At 41.3% G+C, this 17633-nt stretch overlaps 1 protein-coding gene across 1 annotated transcript; it reads right to left on the reverse strand.

Annotated features, from left to right (window-relative positions):
• Window positions 1-269: 269 nt before the first annotated feature.
• Window positions 270-16938, reverse strand: Gatm (glycine amidinotransferase). Its single transcript, XM_034495101.2, has 9 exons — window positions 16782-16938; window positions 15370-15588; window positions 9245-9440; window positions 8227-8417; window positions 6457-6594; window positions 6154-6318; window positions 4203-4266; window positions 3440-3556; window positions 270-1374 (listed from the first exon to the last, which is right to left on the reverse strand). Exons 1-9 carry the CDS (start codon window positions 16848-16850, stop codon window positions 1262-1264), a joined length of 1272 nt encoding a protein of 423 aa, XP_034350992.1. The 5' UTR covers window positions 16851-16938; the 3' UTR covers window positions 270-1261.
• Between the last annotated feature and the right edge of the window lie 695 nt (window positions 16939-17633).

Here is a 17633-nt window from a genome sequence, read left to right on the forward strand (position 1 = left end):
ATACTTGGTGAGCTCCAGAGACTACAAAAGAGATCCTGGTTCAACAATGAAGGTGGATGGCACCTGTAGAAGACACCTGAGGATGACCTCTGACCCCCACATGCAGACATGCCCGTGTGCATACCTCCTTCCACACACATACCCACACAGCATGCACAAACACGCGCACACACACACACACACACACACACACACACACTCTCATTTAACAGCTACAATCCTGTTGCTTACACTAAGCTAATTAGATTTGAAGCCAAACTCTCATAAAATCCAATCTGGAACACAAAAGTTTATTAGAATAAAAATACATATACCATATTCAACATTAAAATTATTTCATGTCACATGTATTTCTTTTACCTGCATTAGTTTTTAAAAAATGCTTTAAAACTCTATGCCTTAAATAATTTGCATATATGTAAACAAGTCTTAGATTACCAAAGATGCCATTATACCTGTTAGATATTCAACATCAACCTTTAGGAATGGGATCTACAAGTTTCACTCTATTACACTAAGTGCTACTCTAAGGTTTTGGAAAGAAGGAAGGAAGGAAGGAAGGAAGGAAGGAAGGAAGGAAGGAAGGATGGATAACCCATCTGAGGTGAGGTAAGAGGCAGAACAAGAGTTTAGTACCAAATGTTGACACGAGAATGTTAAAAGCATTCATGGAAGTCACTTGTTTTTTTTTTTGTTTTTTTTTTTTTTAAGTGTTTGCATAGTCTAGGATTTTTAAAACAAATTTTTAAAAACCACCCAAATTTATTTTTATTTATTTATTTTTTAGAAAAAGAGACAAATATCTCACTCTACTTAGGATCTGTTTTTTTTTTTTTCTTCCTAAGTCTTTGTCCCACTTAGATAAAAGAGAAGTAATATGAACATTTACAAGTCCATCAAAGAGGAAAAAAAGACAGGGTTAGGTCTGACATTCAAGCTGCCTTTAGGAAAGAAAATTAAAAACAGAGGTAGATGGTTAAATATTAGCGGCTGAGTTGCTCAAATGACTAATTTTTGCCCTGGTATACATTTACTCAACTTTTATATTTGAAGCCAAATAGTAAATAACTTGAGGAGAAGAAAGTAAGACCTATCAAAAGTTATCTTCCTTACGTCAACAAAAAGTAACCCAGGCTTGGGAACCCTGTTAAGGATGTGATTGTTCAAAGCACTACAGTTCATGCATTTGTTAAAGCGAGAGAAGGGCCTTGCTGCTTCTTAGGTATATCTGAGGCTATGCCCCAAGCCACACCACGCCTGCTCAGTCAAAGTAGGACTGAAGGGTGCCTCGGCGCCGGACGTCACAGGTCCAGCAGTGGAAGCCTCCTCCCAGGGAATTGGCATTTCGAATGTTAACCTTAATGGTGCTGATACCTGCATCGAAAGAGAAAGACAAGGCCAGTTAGATACACGAAGTTCCCTCTACAGAGAGTAAAGTCCAAACACCTGGAGGAACGCTGAGGTTCAGATCCCTCAGGATGGCCCAGTCCACAGTGGTCCTTTCTCTAGAATCTTTTTATCATAGGTTACATTTCATCTAACCCAGACCACCACTAATATAACATCTTCAACAAAAAAGTCAGAGACTCAGGTTGTGTTCTATGGACTGTTCACAAATCAACAGCCTGGGATGAGATTATATCTACTGAGTACTAAGATTAAGTACTGAAAAGTTGACTGTACATAGGTACAATGAGGGTACATTCATCTTTTACAGATTAACTATGCCAGGCCACCTCAAGGAAAGAATGCATCAGAACTGTAGTTTAATGTCTGGGTTCTACAGTCACTCAGCTACCAGGACTGACCAGACAACTAGCTTTATCTGGCTCTGTTTGTAAGGACATGTTTACAATGAGAGCAGGCCATTTAACTAACAGCAAGAATGTTATGTTAGACACAGTAGGCCTTTAAAATAGACAATCTGATCCATTTCTCCTTTGTTTGGGGAGGCAGGTGAGCTGTAGTCACTACAGTGCCCACTGTATGGGGACAAGAACAAGGAGCCATGAAGAAGACTCCCCCAAGGTACTCCCCCTCCGTGGGGCTTGAAGACTAAGAGTGGGGTTTGAATGTGGGATGAGAAGCTTCTATGTCCTGTCTGGTCATAGTATACTCTTCCTGAATTGGAGGGACTCATAGCTACTTGGTGAAACTTATAGAAGTTCTCCACCTCTAAAATTTTGACTTTTAACTATAAAACTAAACTGTCAAATCAGATTATTTGACACTTTCCATTAGTTTAAGTTAAGGAAAAAAAAAACCCATAAAAATTGAAAAAGTTGAACCCAAGTAATTTTGTTACTTAATGAAAGCCAAGGAGAAGTGGCCTGTGTTATGGGCTCAACCATCAGATTCTGCTCAATTCAAAACTGCCAGGCTATCTTATTTTTAAACTGATTTTACATTACGAATGGATTCAGAAAATAGGAAAATAATCTTTTATGGACTATACCTGAAATGTAGAACAAAATTTTAACAACCTGAGCTCACCAAATAAGCTGCCTGGCTATATCCACGTTCACCCTGAGGAAATGTCGAATGGCTCACACACATAATCTGTGTCCTTTGGCTCACGTGAAATCATTTCTTTCACTGTTTTCCTCAACAGTATTAGAATCCTGGTCTAAAACATAAATGGCAGAATAGGAAAACTTTGTCCCAAGTAAAAATCAATAGTGGAATGACTGGCTGGCGTCCTTCGTTGCATTTCAGAACCATGTTAACTGATCTTAATGCATACACGTCTCACTTTTCCAGTTGTGTCCTTTTAAGCCCCCCGAAACATACAATTACCACTAAATTACTTCTAAAGGACCTTCAGTAATTTCTTCTTTGGAGAAGGCAGAGAAACTCATTTGAATATCAGTAAGTCTCAACACACAGGCACAAGGAAACCAGCAGAATTATAGAGGATATTAACTATCAAACTCATGACGCATTCTTAACTTTTATTTTTTTATTATTATTTCTTTTTTATTAGTTATTTTATTTATTTGCATTTCAGATGTGTCCCCCTTCCCAGTTTCCCCTCCGCAAACTCCTCATCCCCTCTGCCTCCCCCTGTCTCTATGAGGGTGCTCCTCCACTCGTGCACCCAATCCTACCTCCTACACTGTGGCATCAAGTCTCCTCAGGACCAAAGGCCTCTCCTCCCATTGATGCCAGATAAGGCAGTCCTCTGCTACATATGCAGCTGGAGCCATGAGTCCTTCTATGTGTACTTTTTAGTTAGCGGTTTAGTCCCTGGATTCCCACCTTTCAAAGACTATGCTTGTTAGAAACAAAAAGCACTAGACGATTATAAAATAACAAATTGGTACCTTTAAAGGGAACAGAAATTGAATTCAATCAACCATATATGAGACTATGCATGCCTTTCCTTCAGCTAGTAGTGAACGTTAACACCGTGACAGTGAGCTACAATCATCACACGTACCCAGCTTCTCAAACATCTTTTGAATTGGGACTTCGTTGGCGTCCACCATCACACGCTTCTCATCTAGCATTAAGACGTTCATGGAAAGCCATTTGGATGACATCCAGAGGGGGTGATCTGCAAATAGCAACAACCTTAAACAACACATGCCTGATGCCATTCTTGCTTAGAGCAGTGACTTACCAGGGAAGGATGCTGACGTGACAGCCCAGTCCCTTTCCTGCCTCCTCTCCCACAGGAAAACCTATTTTACTGTCTTTTTCTTTCTGACAAGTTTTCTCTGTAACACTGAACTTGAAATCCTCCTGCCTCAGCCTTCTCTGTGCTGGTATTACAGACCTGCTCCACCATGCTCTGCTCCTAAGTAGTTTTTGTACTACTAGGGATCAAACCCAGGGATTTAAACACACTAGGCAAGTGCTCTACCACTGGGCTACATTCCCAGCTCTGATAACATATTTTTTTTTATTGTAAAAGAGCATATCCATAAATACCACAAGTGAATTTATACTCACTGAACATTTGGAATCTATCCTATCTTATTTTTTAAAAGTCATATCTTGTTTTATGTAATATTTTAAAATTCTGTCTTCTAATTTTATTTTCTATAAAAGGAAAAACTCACAAACATATGTCACACCCTGACTCTAGGTCAGCCATCACTTTACTGCTCAGTGGAGAAATGCTGACTCTAATTTGATAAGACTTGGTGATCTCTACAGGTGAAGATCCTTGATCAGGAAGGATATAAAAGGAGACCTACCATCAGGGATGACTGGTGTTGGAGGAGTGACTATGGTCCATCCTGCTTTCTTGAAAAGATCAATCTGTAAGACCAAACATTAAATTAAATTAATTAAATTAAATCCACATTTGTTATTTGGTTTCTGGCAGTCCCTATTTATTATTATTATTTTTTTAAGATAGAGTCTGCCATGTAGCCCAGGCTGGCCTTGATCTTGCAATCCACCTACCTCACCATCATATGTAGTTAGGACTAGAGGCATGTGCTTTCATGCTGAGCTCAATCCTTATCATTAATAACTCTTTTTGGCAACTCTTTTTGTCTCCTTCATTTCCAAAATAAGGATGTAAAAAAACGTTTAAAAGTTGATGATTTTGTTCAAATTCTAATTTAAAATAGCTGTGGAACTGTTTGCTATTTGTAGAGTCATTGTCTTCACTTTGTACCCCAGCGGTGATACCACCAGGCTCCGGTAGGTAAGTTTAAACAAAATGGGTCACAAAACCAATCCAAAGGTCATAAATCTGGGAAGAGACTGGCAGTGAGGAGTTGTGTTGGGGAGATGAGAAGGCTGAGAGAATGCATTGTATGTCCGAAGTGGTGGTGACGGTGATGATGATGGTGTATGTGTGTGCGTGCGCGCTTGCATGCGTGTCTGTATGATCTTTTCCTCCCAGTAACGCTATCAGGCAACAGAACTATTAAAGCTTTTCAAGTTTCAAAATTTAAAATTCCAAAGATACTTTCCTAATTAAAGAAAATTTAAATACCTCCTATTTAATTATAAGAAAACACCATTGTGATGCTGCCAAACTCAGTCTGTGTGATCCACAGTTCCACCATTTTGCACGGCCATGAAGAAGGGCAGATGTCAGAGAGGTAGTCTCAAAGCATCATAGTTGCCACTAGATATGCATTACAAGTCAGCCATCTCTACTTACCACCCTACACTCACTTAGAATATCAACACATTCTACTAACATGAAACAAATCATCCTGGTCATTATGTGTGAAAATAAGGGATAGAAATGAACTGTGCACAGCATGAAAGTACTTTTTAAAAGGTGTCCTACAGCCTTGCAGATAACTCACTGTCCAGCTGGACTGAGGCAAGAGGCTGAGGGAGATAGAGAAAGAGCAGCTGAGGCTTGGCAGATCTGCTCCTCCCCAGAGTGAGGCAGGCTGAAGAGAATCTGACCCACTGGAAGGAGAAGACGCCTACTGCTCAGTGTCATCACTCTGGCCACATGAAGCCACTTGCTTATAACCTTGGTGAACCTCAACTGGAAATTTGGAAATCACTGTTGAATAAGAAGAAGATATAAATTCGATGCCTTGACAACAGCAAACAGTTAAAATCTAAGTCTGATGCTACTGTGCTAACCATCACAACAGCAGTGTAGACTTCTGCACACTGAATATCTTGTAAATATACTATGAGAAATTCAGTCTGATATGAATGCCACTGACCAGTGCTAAATTTGTCAGTTAGAATCACTGAAGTGTTGGGTGCCAACTTCTAGCAGAAAGCAGCTATCATCTTTGCAGCCATCTTGGGCCATATATTTGCAGGTTGATACTTTTCCACCTTGACAAGAGACTTGTTTTACTAGCATGACGTTTTTGCAAGCAGCCTACAACAGCTGAGCACACTCTGATAAACATCTTGTTTTTCTCAGACATATCCTGGACTTGTGTTCCCAGCTGCAAGGCACTCATGGTAAAGTGTCTCCAGCTGCACTCCCCTGCGTGTGCTTATATACCCATGATTTCCTTTCAATAAACAAGCCTTGATCAGAAAACTTTGTCTTGGCTCCATTCTTCGAGTCTCTTGCCCCTCCATCCCCACTCTCTCTCTTGCAGACTCTGTTGACTGACCTGCGGGCCAGGTCACTGAAGGTGCCAATCTTTTGTTTAAATGAAGCTGCTAGGGTCTCTAGCTTTTCTGGTGTGCTAAGAACTTTCCTACCTGATGACATGGACGGTCAGGGTTGGAAAGCACAAGACCAGGTCCAATGATGTTGAAGGTGGCATCGATATGCATTGGATTGGGATCTTTAAAAGAGATGATATGCACTCTGTAGTCTGGAGCAAGATGCCTACGCATCCACTCGATGCCCAGGTAGTTTGTAACCTGGAAAAAAAAAAACCAATCTTTAAAAGATTCCATTCTAAGTTTGGAAAACTAAAAGTGTAGGATCTAAAAGTTGTTAATTTAGGAATAAAGAATGCAATGATGTAGGTGAGATTTTTAGAGCCAGCCTTTAGCAACCTGGCTTCTCTGCGCAAAAATATCTCTTCCAGCTCGAATGAAGTCAGCAGCATCAAAGCAAGGCTCGAACTCAGTTGTCACGAACTTTCCCTGAGCGGCCAATTTGTGTCTGTCTTCCACAGAATGGATGGGATAATCCTAGTTGAAACAAGAATGAACACATAATGCGTTTTTTTAAAATGAACTTATTTACAAGGATATACATGATTTAAAAATTAATTAGTTCAATACCACCATTTCCCAATTACTACCAATCAACTCTTGATTAAAACACCCATAGAAAAGATGTTTAAGGAATTAGTGAAGCATATCACTTGGTATTTCCAGAAACAATCGGATAATAAAGGGTTCTAGCCTAATCAGTGGATGACTTGATGGAGTCATAAGATCGAATTGTTGAGAGGTGGTGGAAGTTTAGGAGGTGGGACCTAGTTGAGAGAAAGTGAGTTACTGCGAGTGTGTCCTCGGGAGGTGGGGGAGTCTATTTTGTTCTAGTCTCTTCCTGTATCCCCCACTCTCTTTTCTGTCTGCCAAGAAATCAAACATCTCCTGGATGCTTCTGCCAACACTTTGTTCTGCCTAAGCATATGGGTGGGGCCAGCCAATGAAATTCACCAAGGTACCAACCAAAATAAGTCCTTTCTCACTTTTATTCTTTCTCTCAAGTACCTTGCCACAGCAAACAGAAAAGTAATATAAACAAATCAAAACAATAAAAGCATCACTACAACAAAATGTAAAGCCAGGCATTAGAGTAACTTCCTGCTGCTTAGAAACAAGTGGTGCAGGGCAGTAACTGAGTCTGAAGACAGCCAACAACACAGGTACGCATGCGTGCAGCTAGTTACAATACTGAAAGCCAGTGGGATGAAGTCACCTTGCTCCTTTAGAGAAGGAATTTGGTCCTGAGCCCAATTCCTACCCTAAAACGAGATGCCATGCCTCTCCCTGCCAGATTTGGGTTTGCCTGACTTATTTTTTCATTTCTATCTTTAAATGCCTAGAATAATTTTTTAACATTATTTCTATAAGTGATTTTTTATGAGTAATAGCTTAGTAAAGATATACACCCCTTGTATTTGTAGGAGGATTGGTTCTAGTACCCCATAGATACTAAAATCTATGGACATACAATTCCACTGCATAAAATTGTATAACATTTACAAAGGAACAATGCATGTCCTCTACATCCTTTAGAACATCTCCAGAGTAGTTCCAATCCTCAGCATAACCCAAATGTTGTGTAAATAAATCCTACACTATACTGTTGTTGAACAACAAGACAGGCATAATTTTCAAAAACGTTACTTATTTACAGCTGGTTGAATTCATGAATGCAGAACCTGCAGGGGAAGCTCAGCTACACCTGTCATCTTACTGTGATTCTGGCCTAGACACCAGATTATTTTGCCGGACGAGAGACTTTAGCCTAAAGATTTTTGTGATTCCAGCATTGAACAGCAATGTGCCCTTAGGACAAGTTCTTCTCCCTGTGATGAAATCATACCACTCCCTTCCAGAATTCTTATTAGAGTAAATCTGATTGATGATATACCCCGAGCCCAGGACTGGGTCCGGAGTAAGCAATAAGGATGAGCTGTTATTACTGCTGCTATGATCGTTAACGTTTGGTGTTAGCTTCATCTAAACATAATCAATTCTTAAAACTGAAAATATGTAATATATGCAAAGTATCAGAGAAGTCCTTCTTATCCTCTGTGGATAATTCAGAACAGTCACCGACAAGCTGGTCTACATCTAGGGACCTACCTGATCATACAGCTCGTCAGCCATTGTGGGCTTGGGTGCTGTTGTCCACTTGGCACCACGGTGGAAGTAGTCTTTGATAATTGACCTGTATGCTCGGTACTCAAAGAAGCGTGAGCGCCATGCCATGGGAGCTTCTATAATCTCATTTCCCACAACCATCAGGATGTCTCGAGGCATTGCGCTGTATAAACCTATCAGACCAAAGAGTCCCATGAGAACCTCAGTGACTCAAATTCCCAAGGCATTAAAGGCATGTAAAACATGTCTTTGTAGAAGAATGTTTACTAAAAACCTTGCATGTCTATATATTTATATAAGACAGGGCAGATGCAATGATGTACACTAGGATAGACTGTTGACAAGAATTCCCTGCTGGGTGGTGATGCCAAACAAAAAAGGAAAGGAAAAAGTGAGAGAAATTTTGAACCACCAAGCCTTCTCTACTTGTAGGTCCCACCCTCCCTTAAGATACAGAAACAGAATTTTTAATGGGTGGTATTACACAATAAAAAACTAGGCTAAGATCATTCTGAAAAACAATTATGGAGCTCAAGCACAAAAGCAGTTGTGATGTAGTGTGTGTGTGTGTGTGTGTGTGTGTGTGTGTATCTGTGTAAGAGTATGTGCACTTGTGGAGGCCAGAAGAGGGTGTCAGATCCTCTGGAACTAGAGTTACAAGCTATTATGAGCTGTCTGATGTGGGCCTTATGAATGCTGAACCCTCAGGTTCTCTGCAAGAATAGCAATCACTCTTAACCCTCTATTTCCCTTTTAATTTATGTTGTTAATGAAGATCAAGAACAGCTCACTGTTCTTATGTAGAATGTCTAACACACTTAGAAGTTTAGAATGTGTGTATCTCAATCATATCAAAATGAGTCACACTCTTCCTCAATAATCTCTGAAGCTTCAAAGAATTTAGGATTCTTCAAGAAATCCATAGAGCCTTCTCTTTAAATATCCAAGAAAGAAACAGAAAATTGAGGCTCTATCAGATTACTTTCTTGACAGCACTGACCTGTAGACTCAAAATCAGGAGTCTTATACTTCAGTGACCAGTCGATGGGGTCAGGCCGCCTCACTGTCACGCCTTCCATTGATAAAATATTGCACATCTCTTCGACCTCAGCAACAGCCTTCTTCAGATGATCTTTGGGAAAATAAAGACCTCCATTTTTCTGGTAAAATGGCCAGTACTTTTCATATGTATTGGCCTAGAAGCAGAAGAAAGTGAACAAAAGCATTACAGGAGAATGATGCAGCTGCAGGTAGCTTCACAGGCTGTGAACAACTACTTGTATAGCATGAGAAGGACCCAGACCACAAAGAGATCTTGCTCAGAGCTGATCCATAGGCTTGAGCCAGGCCATCTTTGCATAGATACCCAAGATTTGTTGAATGAGGACCTCTGAATCATCTTGTCATATATTTTTAAATATTTAATTTTATTTTCATGTGTGCATGTGTAACCAAAAGAAGCCAGAAAAAAGGTACTGGACTTCCTGGAGCTGGAGTTACAGGCAGTTCTGAGCTGCGCTAGACATGGGAGCTGGGAACTAAACTAGGGTCCTTGGGAGAAGCAGGAAGTTGTCTTAACTACTGAGCATCTCTCTCTAGCCCTTGAATTTTCTTGATACTTTGAGGCTTTTGATCCTTCTGCCTCAGATCTTATGCCCAACCCCTAATAGCTTGTCCGTCCCCAGTACAGGCTTGGAATCTTCCAGGCCATGCATCACAGATTAAAACAGGATGCAGATACTCCTGTTCTAGTATCTGAATGAGACAAAACAGGAGAGCAAACAAACAAACAAACAAACAAAAAAAAGTAAGAGAATAAAAACCCTACACGGAGCCAAGACCCTAAACTATCCACAAATTCTTGAGTTCTTTCAGGAAAACATTACTTCAAGAGATTTTTGTGGGGCAAGAAGATCTTTTAACTGTGTTAAGATTGGGACATGTTTTCAAATGTGCTTTATATGTCTTAACATGCACGGCTCGTTGTCTCATTGGATGGAATTTGCATTTTACAAAACTGTGTAGCAATGGAAGCCAGGCTGTGGGGCCTGTCTGTCAGTGTGTCTCACACCTCCCCCCCCCGCCCCCACAATTCTCTTGAATCCAATCTCATGTCACTTCAGGCCCTTTGGAAGAAATACTTTGATATACAAGTTCACAGAGTCTCAGTATTATAGAAGCTAAGTATGTAAAAACCTTCCAAGGGTTTTAAGCAAAACATAAAAATTAAAAAAAAAAAGAGTTTCTATTAAGATTGTTTTGCACTCGTCTAAGTTATTAGTCAGTTTAAAGAAATACACTGGACATGTGCTTGCTGCATCTTATTTAAAAGAGAGGGCAAAGGGTTAAAGACTCAAGTGCACTGGAGTCTGCTTTGTTTAGCTGGATATCCACAGCACTTGGCAATCCTACCCAAGAGACAGACACTAAAACATATGGCCCTTTCCCACATAAGGACCAGGCTCTGAGAAGTCATCTGTTCACTTCCTACCTGAATAAACAGGGCAGGAACTTCAGCCCTCTGACTGGACAGTGTTCCAAATAGAGTCAGGGTTTTGGCCACTATGTCCTATAAATTTGAATATTTTCAACTTGACACATAAAACCTCCTAAAACTACAATTATTCGTTATGGTTCTTGTTCTTAAAGAGTTTTGGTTTTGTTTGTTTGGAGTCAGGGTCTCATCTTGCAACCCTGACTATCTTGGAATTCACTATGTACATCAGACTGGCCCAGATCACACAGAGACCTGCCTTGGGAGTAAGGGTGTGTACAACCACACTTGGTGTTTCTAATAGTTTTGCTCATCAGGACTGGGCTAAATGTCTAGATCTTTAATGTCAAAGACATTTTTTCTAGGCTATGTGTTTCTGTTTCCATATTTACCTTAGTCTGATAAGTACAAAATATATGAATGTAATCTAGCCTCTAGTTAGGCTGGGACCCAGGCTGGATGATACAGTACAAACTGAAAAGCAGATCCTTCACATTTGCAGCTGGGTTGTTGGTAAACTAAGATCCACAGGCCAAATCTAACTAGGCTTCTTATTTTTATAAACAAACAACTAAGGGGACATGCCACACTATTTTGTCTACATAGTGCCTGTGGCCTCTTTCCTGTTATAGTAGCAGGAGGGAGATTCTAGAAGCTTCAATGAAGACTTAGCTCTCTGCAAGGCCTGAAGCATTTATTGTTTAACCCTCTACAGAAAAAAGTTCTTTGGTCCCTGTTCTGATTAACTTGACTTTTGAAGATCTATGAACAAATAGGGGGCTCAATTTCTGACCCAGGGCAAAAATGTCAGCACTAATCATTTGCATACTTTTATGGCGAATCCAATCTTAACAAAACCAAACCAAACCCCAAACCAAAACAAGTGGTTCTCTACTCCTTGGGATTTCTTCAATAGCAGCTAAAAGCAGGGGACAATAATGACTCTTTATTTCCTTCTCTGACACATCCTGGTACTACTACCCGTCCATTCACCAGTCCCATCTTCTCATGCCAGGCACATCTCCTACAGTCCACTAAGGGACAAGAAGCCTTTGACAATCCAATACTGAACTGCAGCAGGCACAGTCATGTCATCTTGCCAGACTCACTCTACAGTATCCGGCAAGAGTCTCAGAGACAACCTTGCCTTGATATGAAACACTAAGTCAACTATTCAGGGAGAAAAATGTTATTTGAACAGATGTTTGTGAAGTTTATAGTCTGGCAAATGCTGGACAAAGTTCAAATGATCAGGGAAAATTACATTTTCCAGGAAAGAGTTAGAAATTGTTTACTCTCCCTTTTAACCTTTCTAAATGAGTTAGTGATTATTAACCAAGTGTTTCCAGGTGAAGAACACTCTACTGTAGTGCATGATGTCTTTAATATCCTGTGGCAGAGATGGAGCTTCAGTCCTGGAAACATTGTAGTCCCCACATCCTAAAACCCTCTGTCTGTCTGCCACATTAATTTTCAAACACTCTCTTCAGAGAGCTAAGAAATACCAATAGGCAAAAACGATTTGTTAATTTGGCAATAGACATATATTTACATTAACCTTAATTAATGTTATTTTAAAGCCCTCTATAAAGGGCATTAAAAAAAAAGACAATAGCAAATATTTATTATGCTTTACAAAAAGAAAAGGCCATTATGTTTTTGAAATAGTGCTTTCTGACAGCTGTTTCTTATTCCTTGTCTTGCAACATAGTTTAAACTCAGTTCATCTAGAGAAACGCTACTACATTACTTATTCATTATTTTCTTTTTGAGAGGAGGTTTTGCCACATAGGCTAGACTGGTCTTGAACTCAAGATCCACCTGACTGAATCCCCTGAGTTGCTGGCATTATAGGTATGTGCCACCAAGCCCAGCCATTATTTTGTTTCTTATTGTTCTCAAGTGGAGTAACTTATCTGTGTTCCTGAGCCTGCTGGCATATGTCCATCACCCTAGAGTTGGAAGGTAGAGTCAGGGGAGATTAGGAACTCAAGGTCATCTTTAGATGCACAGCAAGTTTAAGACTAGCCTAAGCTTCATGAGATTCATCTGTCTGTCTGTCTGTCTGTCTGTCTGTCTCCCTTCTAGAGGATGTATATATCTTTTATTTACTTTCTTCTCCCTCAATACCTAGCATAGTCTGTCACATAAAACAGTAGTAACCAGAAAAGTAAATAAATCAATATGGCTAATCTACAGCTACTATTCTTTCAGCATAGTTTTGTGATGTACTGGATTCATAAAACTATGACCTATAATTTCCATATTTTGTGCTTTGCAACATGTACCTTTATACCTTTAAGTTTAAGTCTGCGAGATAGTTTGTAAACTTCTTTCTAGGAATTTTGCAGGTCAAGCAAGCAGCCGATAAGACTAGTTCTCCAACTTTTATCAAATAACTATTTCATTGTGAGCCTCCTGACTTTAATGGCATTCATTCCACAAGTACTTTAAGCTACAAAGTCTAAAGTCATAAATTCCGGTGACAAAACACTTCAAATGATGCCTGAGAAGTTTGATTCCATAAGATCACATTGTAGTGGGGCTGGAAAGATGGTTTAGTGGTTAAAACCTCTTGATGTTCTTCCAGATGACCCGAATTCAGTTCCCAGCACTGATAAATTGGCAGTTCAGAACCACATGTAACTCTAACTCCAGGGGATCTGACACCCTCTTCTGGCTGCACAAGTTTTTTCACAGGCATGCACACGCACACACACGGGCATACACAGGCAAGTTAAAAACAGTTACAGTCAGATCTTACAAGTGTATAATGGTCAATAGTTTAAAGACTGGTTAAGTGATAAACTATTACCTGAATTTAAATTTTAACAATCGAAATGGTCAGGGATACTTCTTTTCAAGAAAATTCTTTGAAATACTCTGTCTTATTTTATCTTACGATATGGGGATAGCATATAAACTAATCTGTTCATCAAATTTCAATTATCAGAGCCAAAGGTATACTCAGAACAATAGGAAGAAACTTTTGCTGTGTCTGCCAGGTCTTACTTAAGAACTGTCTTCCTTCAGAATGCCTGTAACTACCTGTGCTTGGCATGGCTCTTTTCTTGGCTTTCCTTGCACTTACACTGCCTGGCCGGCTGGGTGGCATAAGATACTTAGAATCTGTATCAAGGTATATACATCATATCTCTCCAAACAGAAATGAAGATTCTTTATGTCAATGTACTTCTGGTGATGGAGAAGCTGTTACAGATGTATTTCTTTACTCTATTACAAATAAAAATGTAAGTATTTAGAAAGAATTCAAGTACACTCAAGAGGTACTTATAACTCATGATGTACAAGAACTTAGGAACTTCCTACAAAATGGAAGGAACCATTCTATAACACATCACTTGAACACTAGCCCATAAGGACCCTGGCCATAAGAATACTGTAAATAAATATTAGGCATTTATTTTTAAAGAGGAACATATTACTTGTTGCCAGGAAATTCTGGAAGGAATTGAGAAAGGCATTTTGTAGCTAGGAAGTTGCAGAAGGGAGTACAGGAAAATGGGTGAGAGGCACTTGGGTGGGAGCAAAGGCATGGTTCCCATTGGTCTTTCTTTGCTAAAAATTCAGGTAGAATAATAGACGAGAAAGAAACATAAATAGAAATAAATATCCGTTATAGTAACACACCTCTAAGATGAGACAATAAGTAAGCTGAGAGTCGTGGAGGTGCAAAGAGCCAGCTTGTGAAGAAACCTGAAAGCCACGAGGGCTTTATCTTCAGTAATGGAAGGAGGGAGTTGGAGAAGCAGAGCAACCATGAGAACACAATGAGTCACATGATGAAATTTGGGTTTGAAACAAGTCACTCCAATAGTGGCTGGGATACAGTCTGGAGAGGGGAGTGAATGGGGAGAGGCCATCAGGAGCTAATCACAACAGTGCAGGAGGAGATGAGCTCCAGACCAGGGCAGAGGCTGAGGCATGGGGCAAGCTTCCTTTCAACAAAAGGTATTGGATCCTTGATATGGAGGATGTGACTGAGGAGAAATCAAAGATCTCTGGTGTTTTGGTTTGATTAAACAAGACTGACAAACATTAAACGGAAGAAGGCTTTGGCTTAGAGGTGACTGTAACTGAAATTCCAGCTGTGCCAAGTGTGAGGTCCTATGGCAATATCCACTATAGAGTTCCTAGTGTAGATCTAGATGAGATGGCAAGTAGCAGGGAGGCTGGACTGGACTGAAGGACAGACCAGCTGTGAGAATGGTTTTGAGTATTGGGCAAAAAGTGAGACCACAGACTAACAAGTTGTCAAGGAGTATATGGAGGCATACCCCAAAAATAGCTTCCTAGGACAGTTCTGAACTCCTGGGGAGGTTTCAAGAAGGAAGAAAATTGTAAATACCAAATACAGGAGGTATCAAGCAAATTACCTTAAAACAAACAAACAAACAAACAAACAAACAAACCAAAAAACCCACTCCCCTTCCCCAGTGTACTGAAGGCAGTTGCAGAGGAGAGCCGCACCAGAATCCTTGCTGCAGACCTGAGGCCCTGCTTCCTGACCCATGGTACTCCCTCCCGGTACTCCCTCCTGGCACTCCCTCCCGGCACTCCCTCCCGGCACTCCCTCCCGGCACTCCCTCCCGGTACTCCCTCCCGCTTACCTTCACCTCCACTGTGAATGGTGGAACACATGCGTTTTCAGCTCTGCCCACTATCACTTCCTCTAAAGGGTCCCATTCGTTGTAAGAAGAGACAGGGCAGTCCTTGGGCAGAGGATGGGTGGCCTTGTCTTCAGCTGCACAGGAATTTCTGGAGGAAGCTGTAGCTGCCTGGGTGCTCTGGAAAGTTCGCTGCACCCATCGTGTTAAGGATCCTCCAAGCTTAAAAACAGACAGACAGACAGACAGACACCCAAACACCCAAGCAAGGTGTGGTTAAAGTGTAAGGACTAGGATAATACAGATGTGTACTTGAGAAGACCCTAAGATGTTGGTTAATAGAGGAGTTTTGGGTAATTAAAAAAATAAACAAAACATAACTTTTTGTTGACTATAGGCTGTTTTTGTTTGTGTCACATGCTGTAACTTTTTAAAACTCCCAGAAAAATCTGGTTCCCAGCCACCACTTTCCCCATTTCTATCTCAAAGTTTCTGCAAACTAACTTTCAGAAACTTTCTTAGAAGATCGGCCATCCTCTTCCTCAAGGAAGTGCCCAGTAAGTCCTGGCAATGTCTAACTGAAGGAGGAAGTCTTTCTTCCTCGGTCTGGAAGGTTACCAAAAACGGAGCTCTTTTTTTTACTGTAAATAACATGGAATCTGAATAGACTTTATCTTTCAAAATAAGCAATCCCAATGTTTTAAAAAAAAGCTGACATATACTTCACTTAAAAAAAAAAAAAGCATTTCAAGTCAAAGAATGACTGTCATCTGTACCATAAAGGATTAACCCAGGCAGACACAGAATTTAAACTTAAAAGGCGATCTAAGCATGTCAAAAACCTCTTTTCTTTTTCTCTTTCCTTCCTTCCTTCTCTCTCTCTCTCTTTCTTTCTTCTTTTTAATGCAGGCTTGTATAACCTAGAGCGAGAAATTTCCCTCACCCACTCCCCGTGAAAACCTCACCCCGCCTCAAAATCTCTATCAAGCTGTTAAAAATCTCCCTAGAGGTGGGTTGGAGAGACCCAAGGGTGGAGACCCAAAACAAGAGGGCGAGTGACAGCTGTTCAAGAACCAGCTGCTTGCAGAACTCATCTGCCAGAGCTATTCCTGTCAAGGAGCAAGGGAGGGTCTGCAGGCATGGGCTCGGATATCCCAAGGAAGCTTACGGCCTGGCGGAGCAGCAGGTGGGGGACAGGATGGACTCATTCCAACTCCCCTGTAAAGCCCCGGGATCCGTGTTTCAGCTGGAGCTGGCTTGTAGGCTCCATCCATCCTCTCACACGCATCTTCCCAGAAAACGCCCTCACGGGCCACCGAACCCAGAACATGCTACCCTCTTACTGGGGTGTCCAGTCTCCCTCTGGGTCCCCACCCTGCATCTCGCAGAGATCCCGAGGTCTCGTAGGCACTCACCCGAGAGCCGATGTAGTGCACCGCCTCGGCGCCTCGGCTGCCGCCGCGCAGACACCGCACCCGCAGCATCGCTCTGGTCTCCGCTGTTCCGCCGTGCACAAGATCCTAGTCGCCAAGCTCGCGCCAGCTTCCAGCCAGCGGCCGCGCGCGCTGCTTTTGTAGCCGCGCCCAGGGCCCGGCCCATTGGCTGCCAGGAACAGGTGGCCGCGGCGTCCGCGGGTCACGTCCCGGGGCTGGCCCTTTTTTAGCTCGTGCCTCCAGGACTGGCTCAGGTCAGCGGCCGCGAAGACCCACAAGGAGGCTACCCAATGCCTAGCTGGGATGCTATAGTTCGGCTATCTTGTTAGAAGTCCATTTTGCAACCTGAATGTGCAAACCCCAAGGACAATCTTAGGCTTAAGTTTAGATGTGTGCACTGACTCAGAACTCCATGGGACACTGAGTGAAATGACCCCATGTTAGCTTCCAACTTTTGCGACCTGAGTCTTTGTGGTGGTGGTCTTTACAACACTGACCCTTCCAAAAGGTCCTTGGCTAGGTGTTCCTGCTTTGAGAAACTCAATTATGAAAACAGATAATAATAAGTCGGAAGTAATAAGGGAGGGCTTGCAGTTAGCTTCTCCTTCTGAAGCACATCTTAATAGGTTTCATGACTTGGGCGCTTGATTACAAAGTAGTTCCCTTAACTGGATTTGTAGAACTAAAACTAGAGAACTCGAATAGACTTGTCACTTCCTAACGATAGGGGCAGATTTGAGTATTTCTTCTTGCCTGGCTGTGTAGTCCAGTCTGGCTCCGGCCCTTCGTTCTCCTGGATCCTGTGATTATGGATATGTACGATGAGCACAACTG

The sequence above is a fragment of the Arvicanthis niloticus genome, chromosome 2 (genome assembly GCF_011762505.2).
Source record: "Arvicanthis niloticus isolate mArvNil1 chromosome 2, mArvNil1.pat.X, whole genome shotgun sequence".
NCBI lineage: Eukaryota > Metazoa > Chordata > Mammalia > Rodentia > Muridae > Arvicanthis > Arvicanthis niloticus.

Excerpts from the sequence above, each read along its gene's own strand:
- Gatm (XM_034495101.2), bottom strand. The coding sequence starts at position 16,850 with ATGCTGCGGGTGCGGTGTCTGCGCGGCGGCAGCCGAGGCGCCGAGGCG. Across the intron at positions 8,418-9,244 it reads TCCTGATTTTGAGTCTACAG|GTTTATACAGCGCAATGCCT; the intron begins GTCAGTGCTGTC and ends TTGGTCTGATAG. Across the intron at positions 6,319-6,456 it reads TTTTTGCGCAGAGAAGCCAG|GTTACAAACTACCTGGGCAT; the intron begins GTTGCTAAAGGC and ends TTTTTTTTCCAG.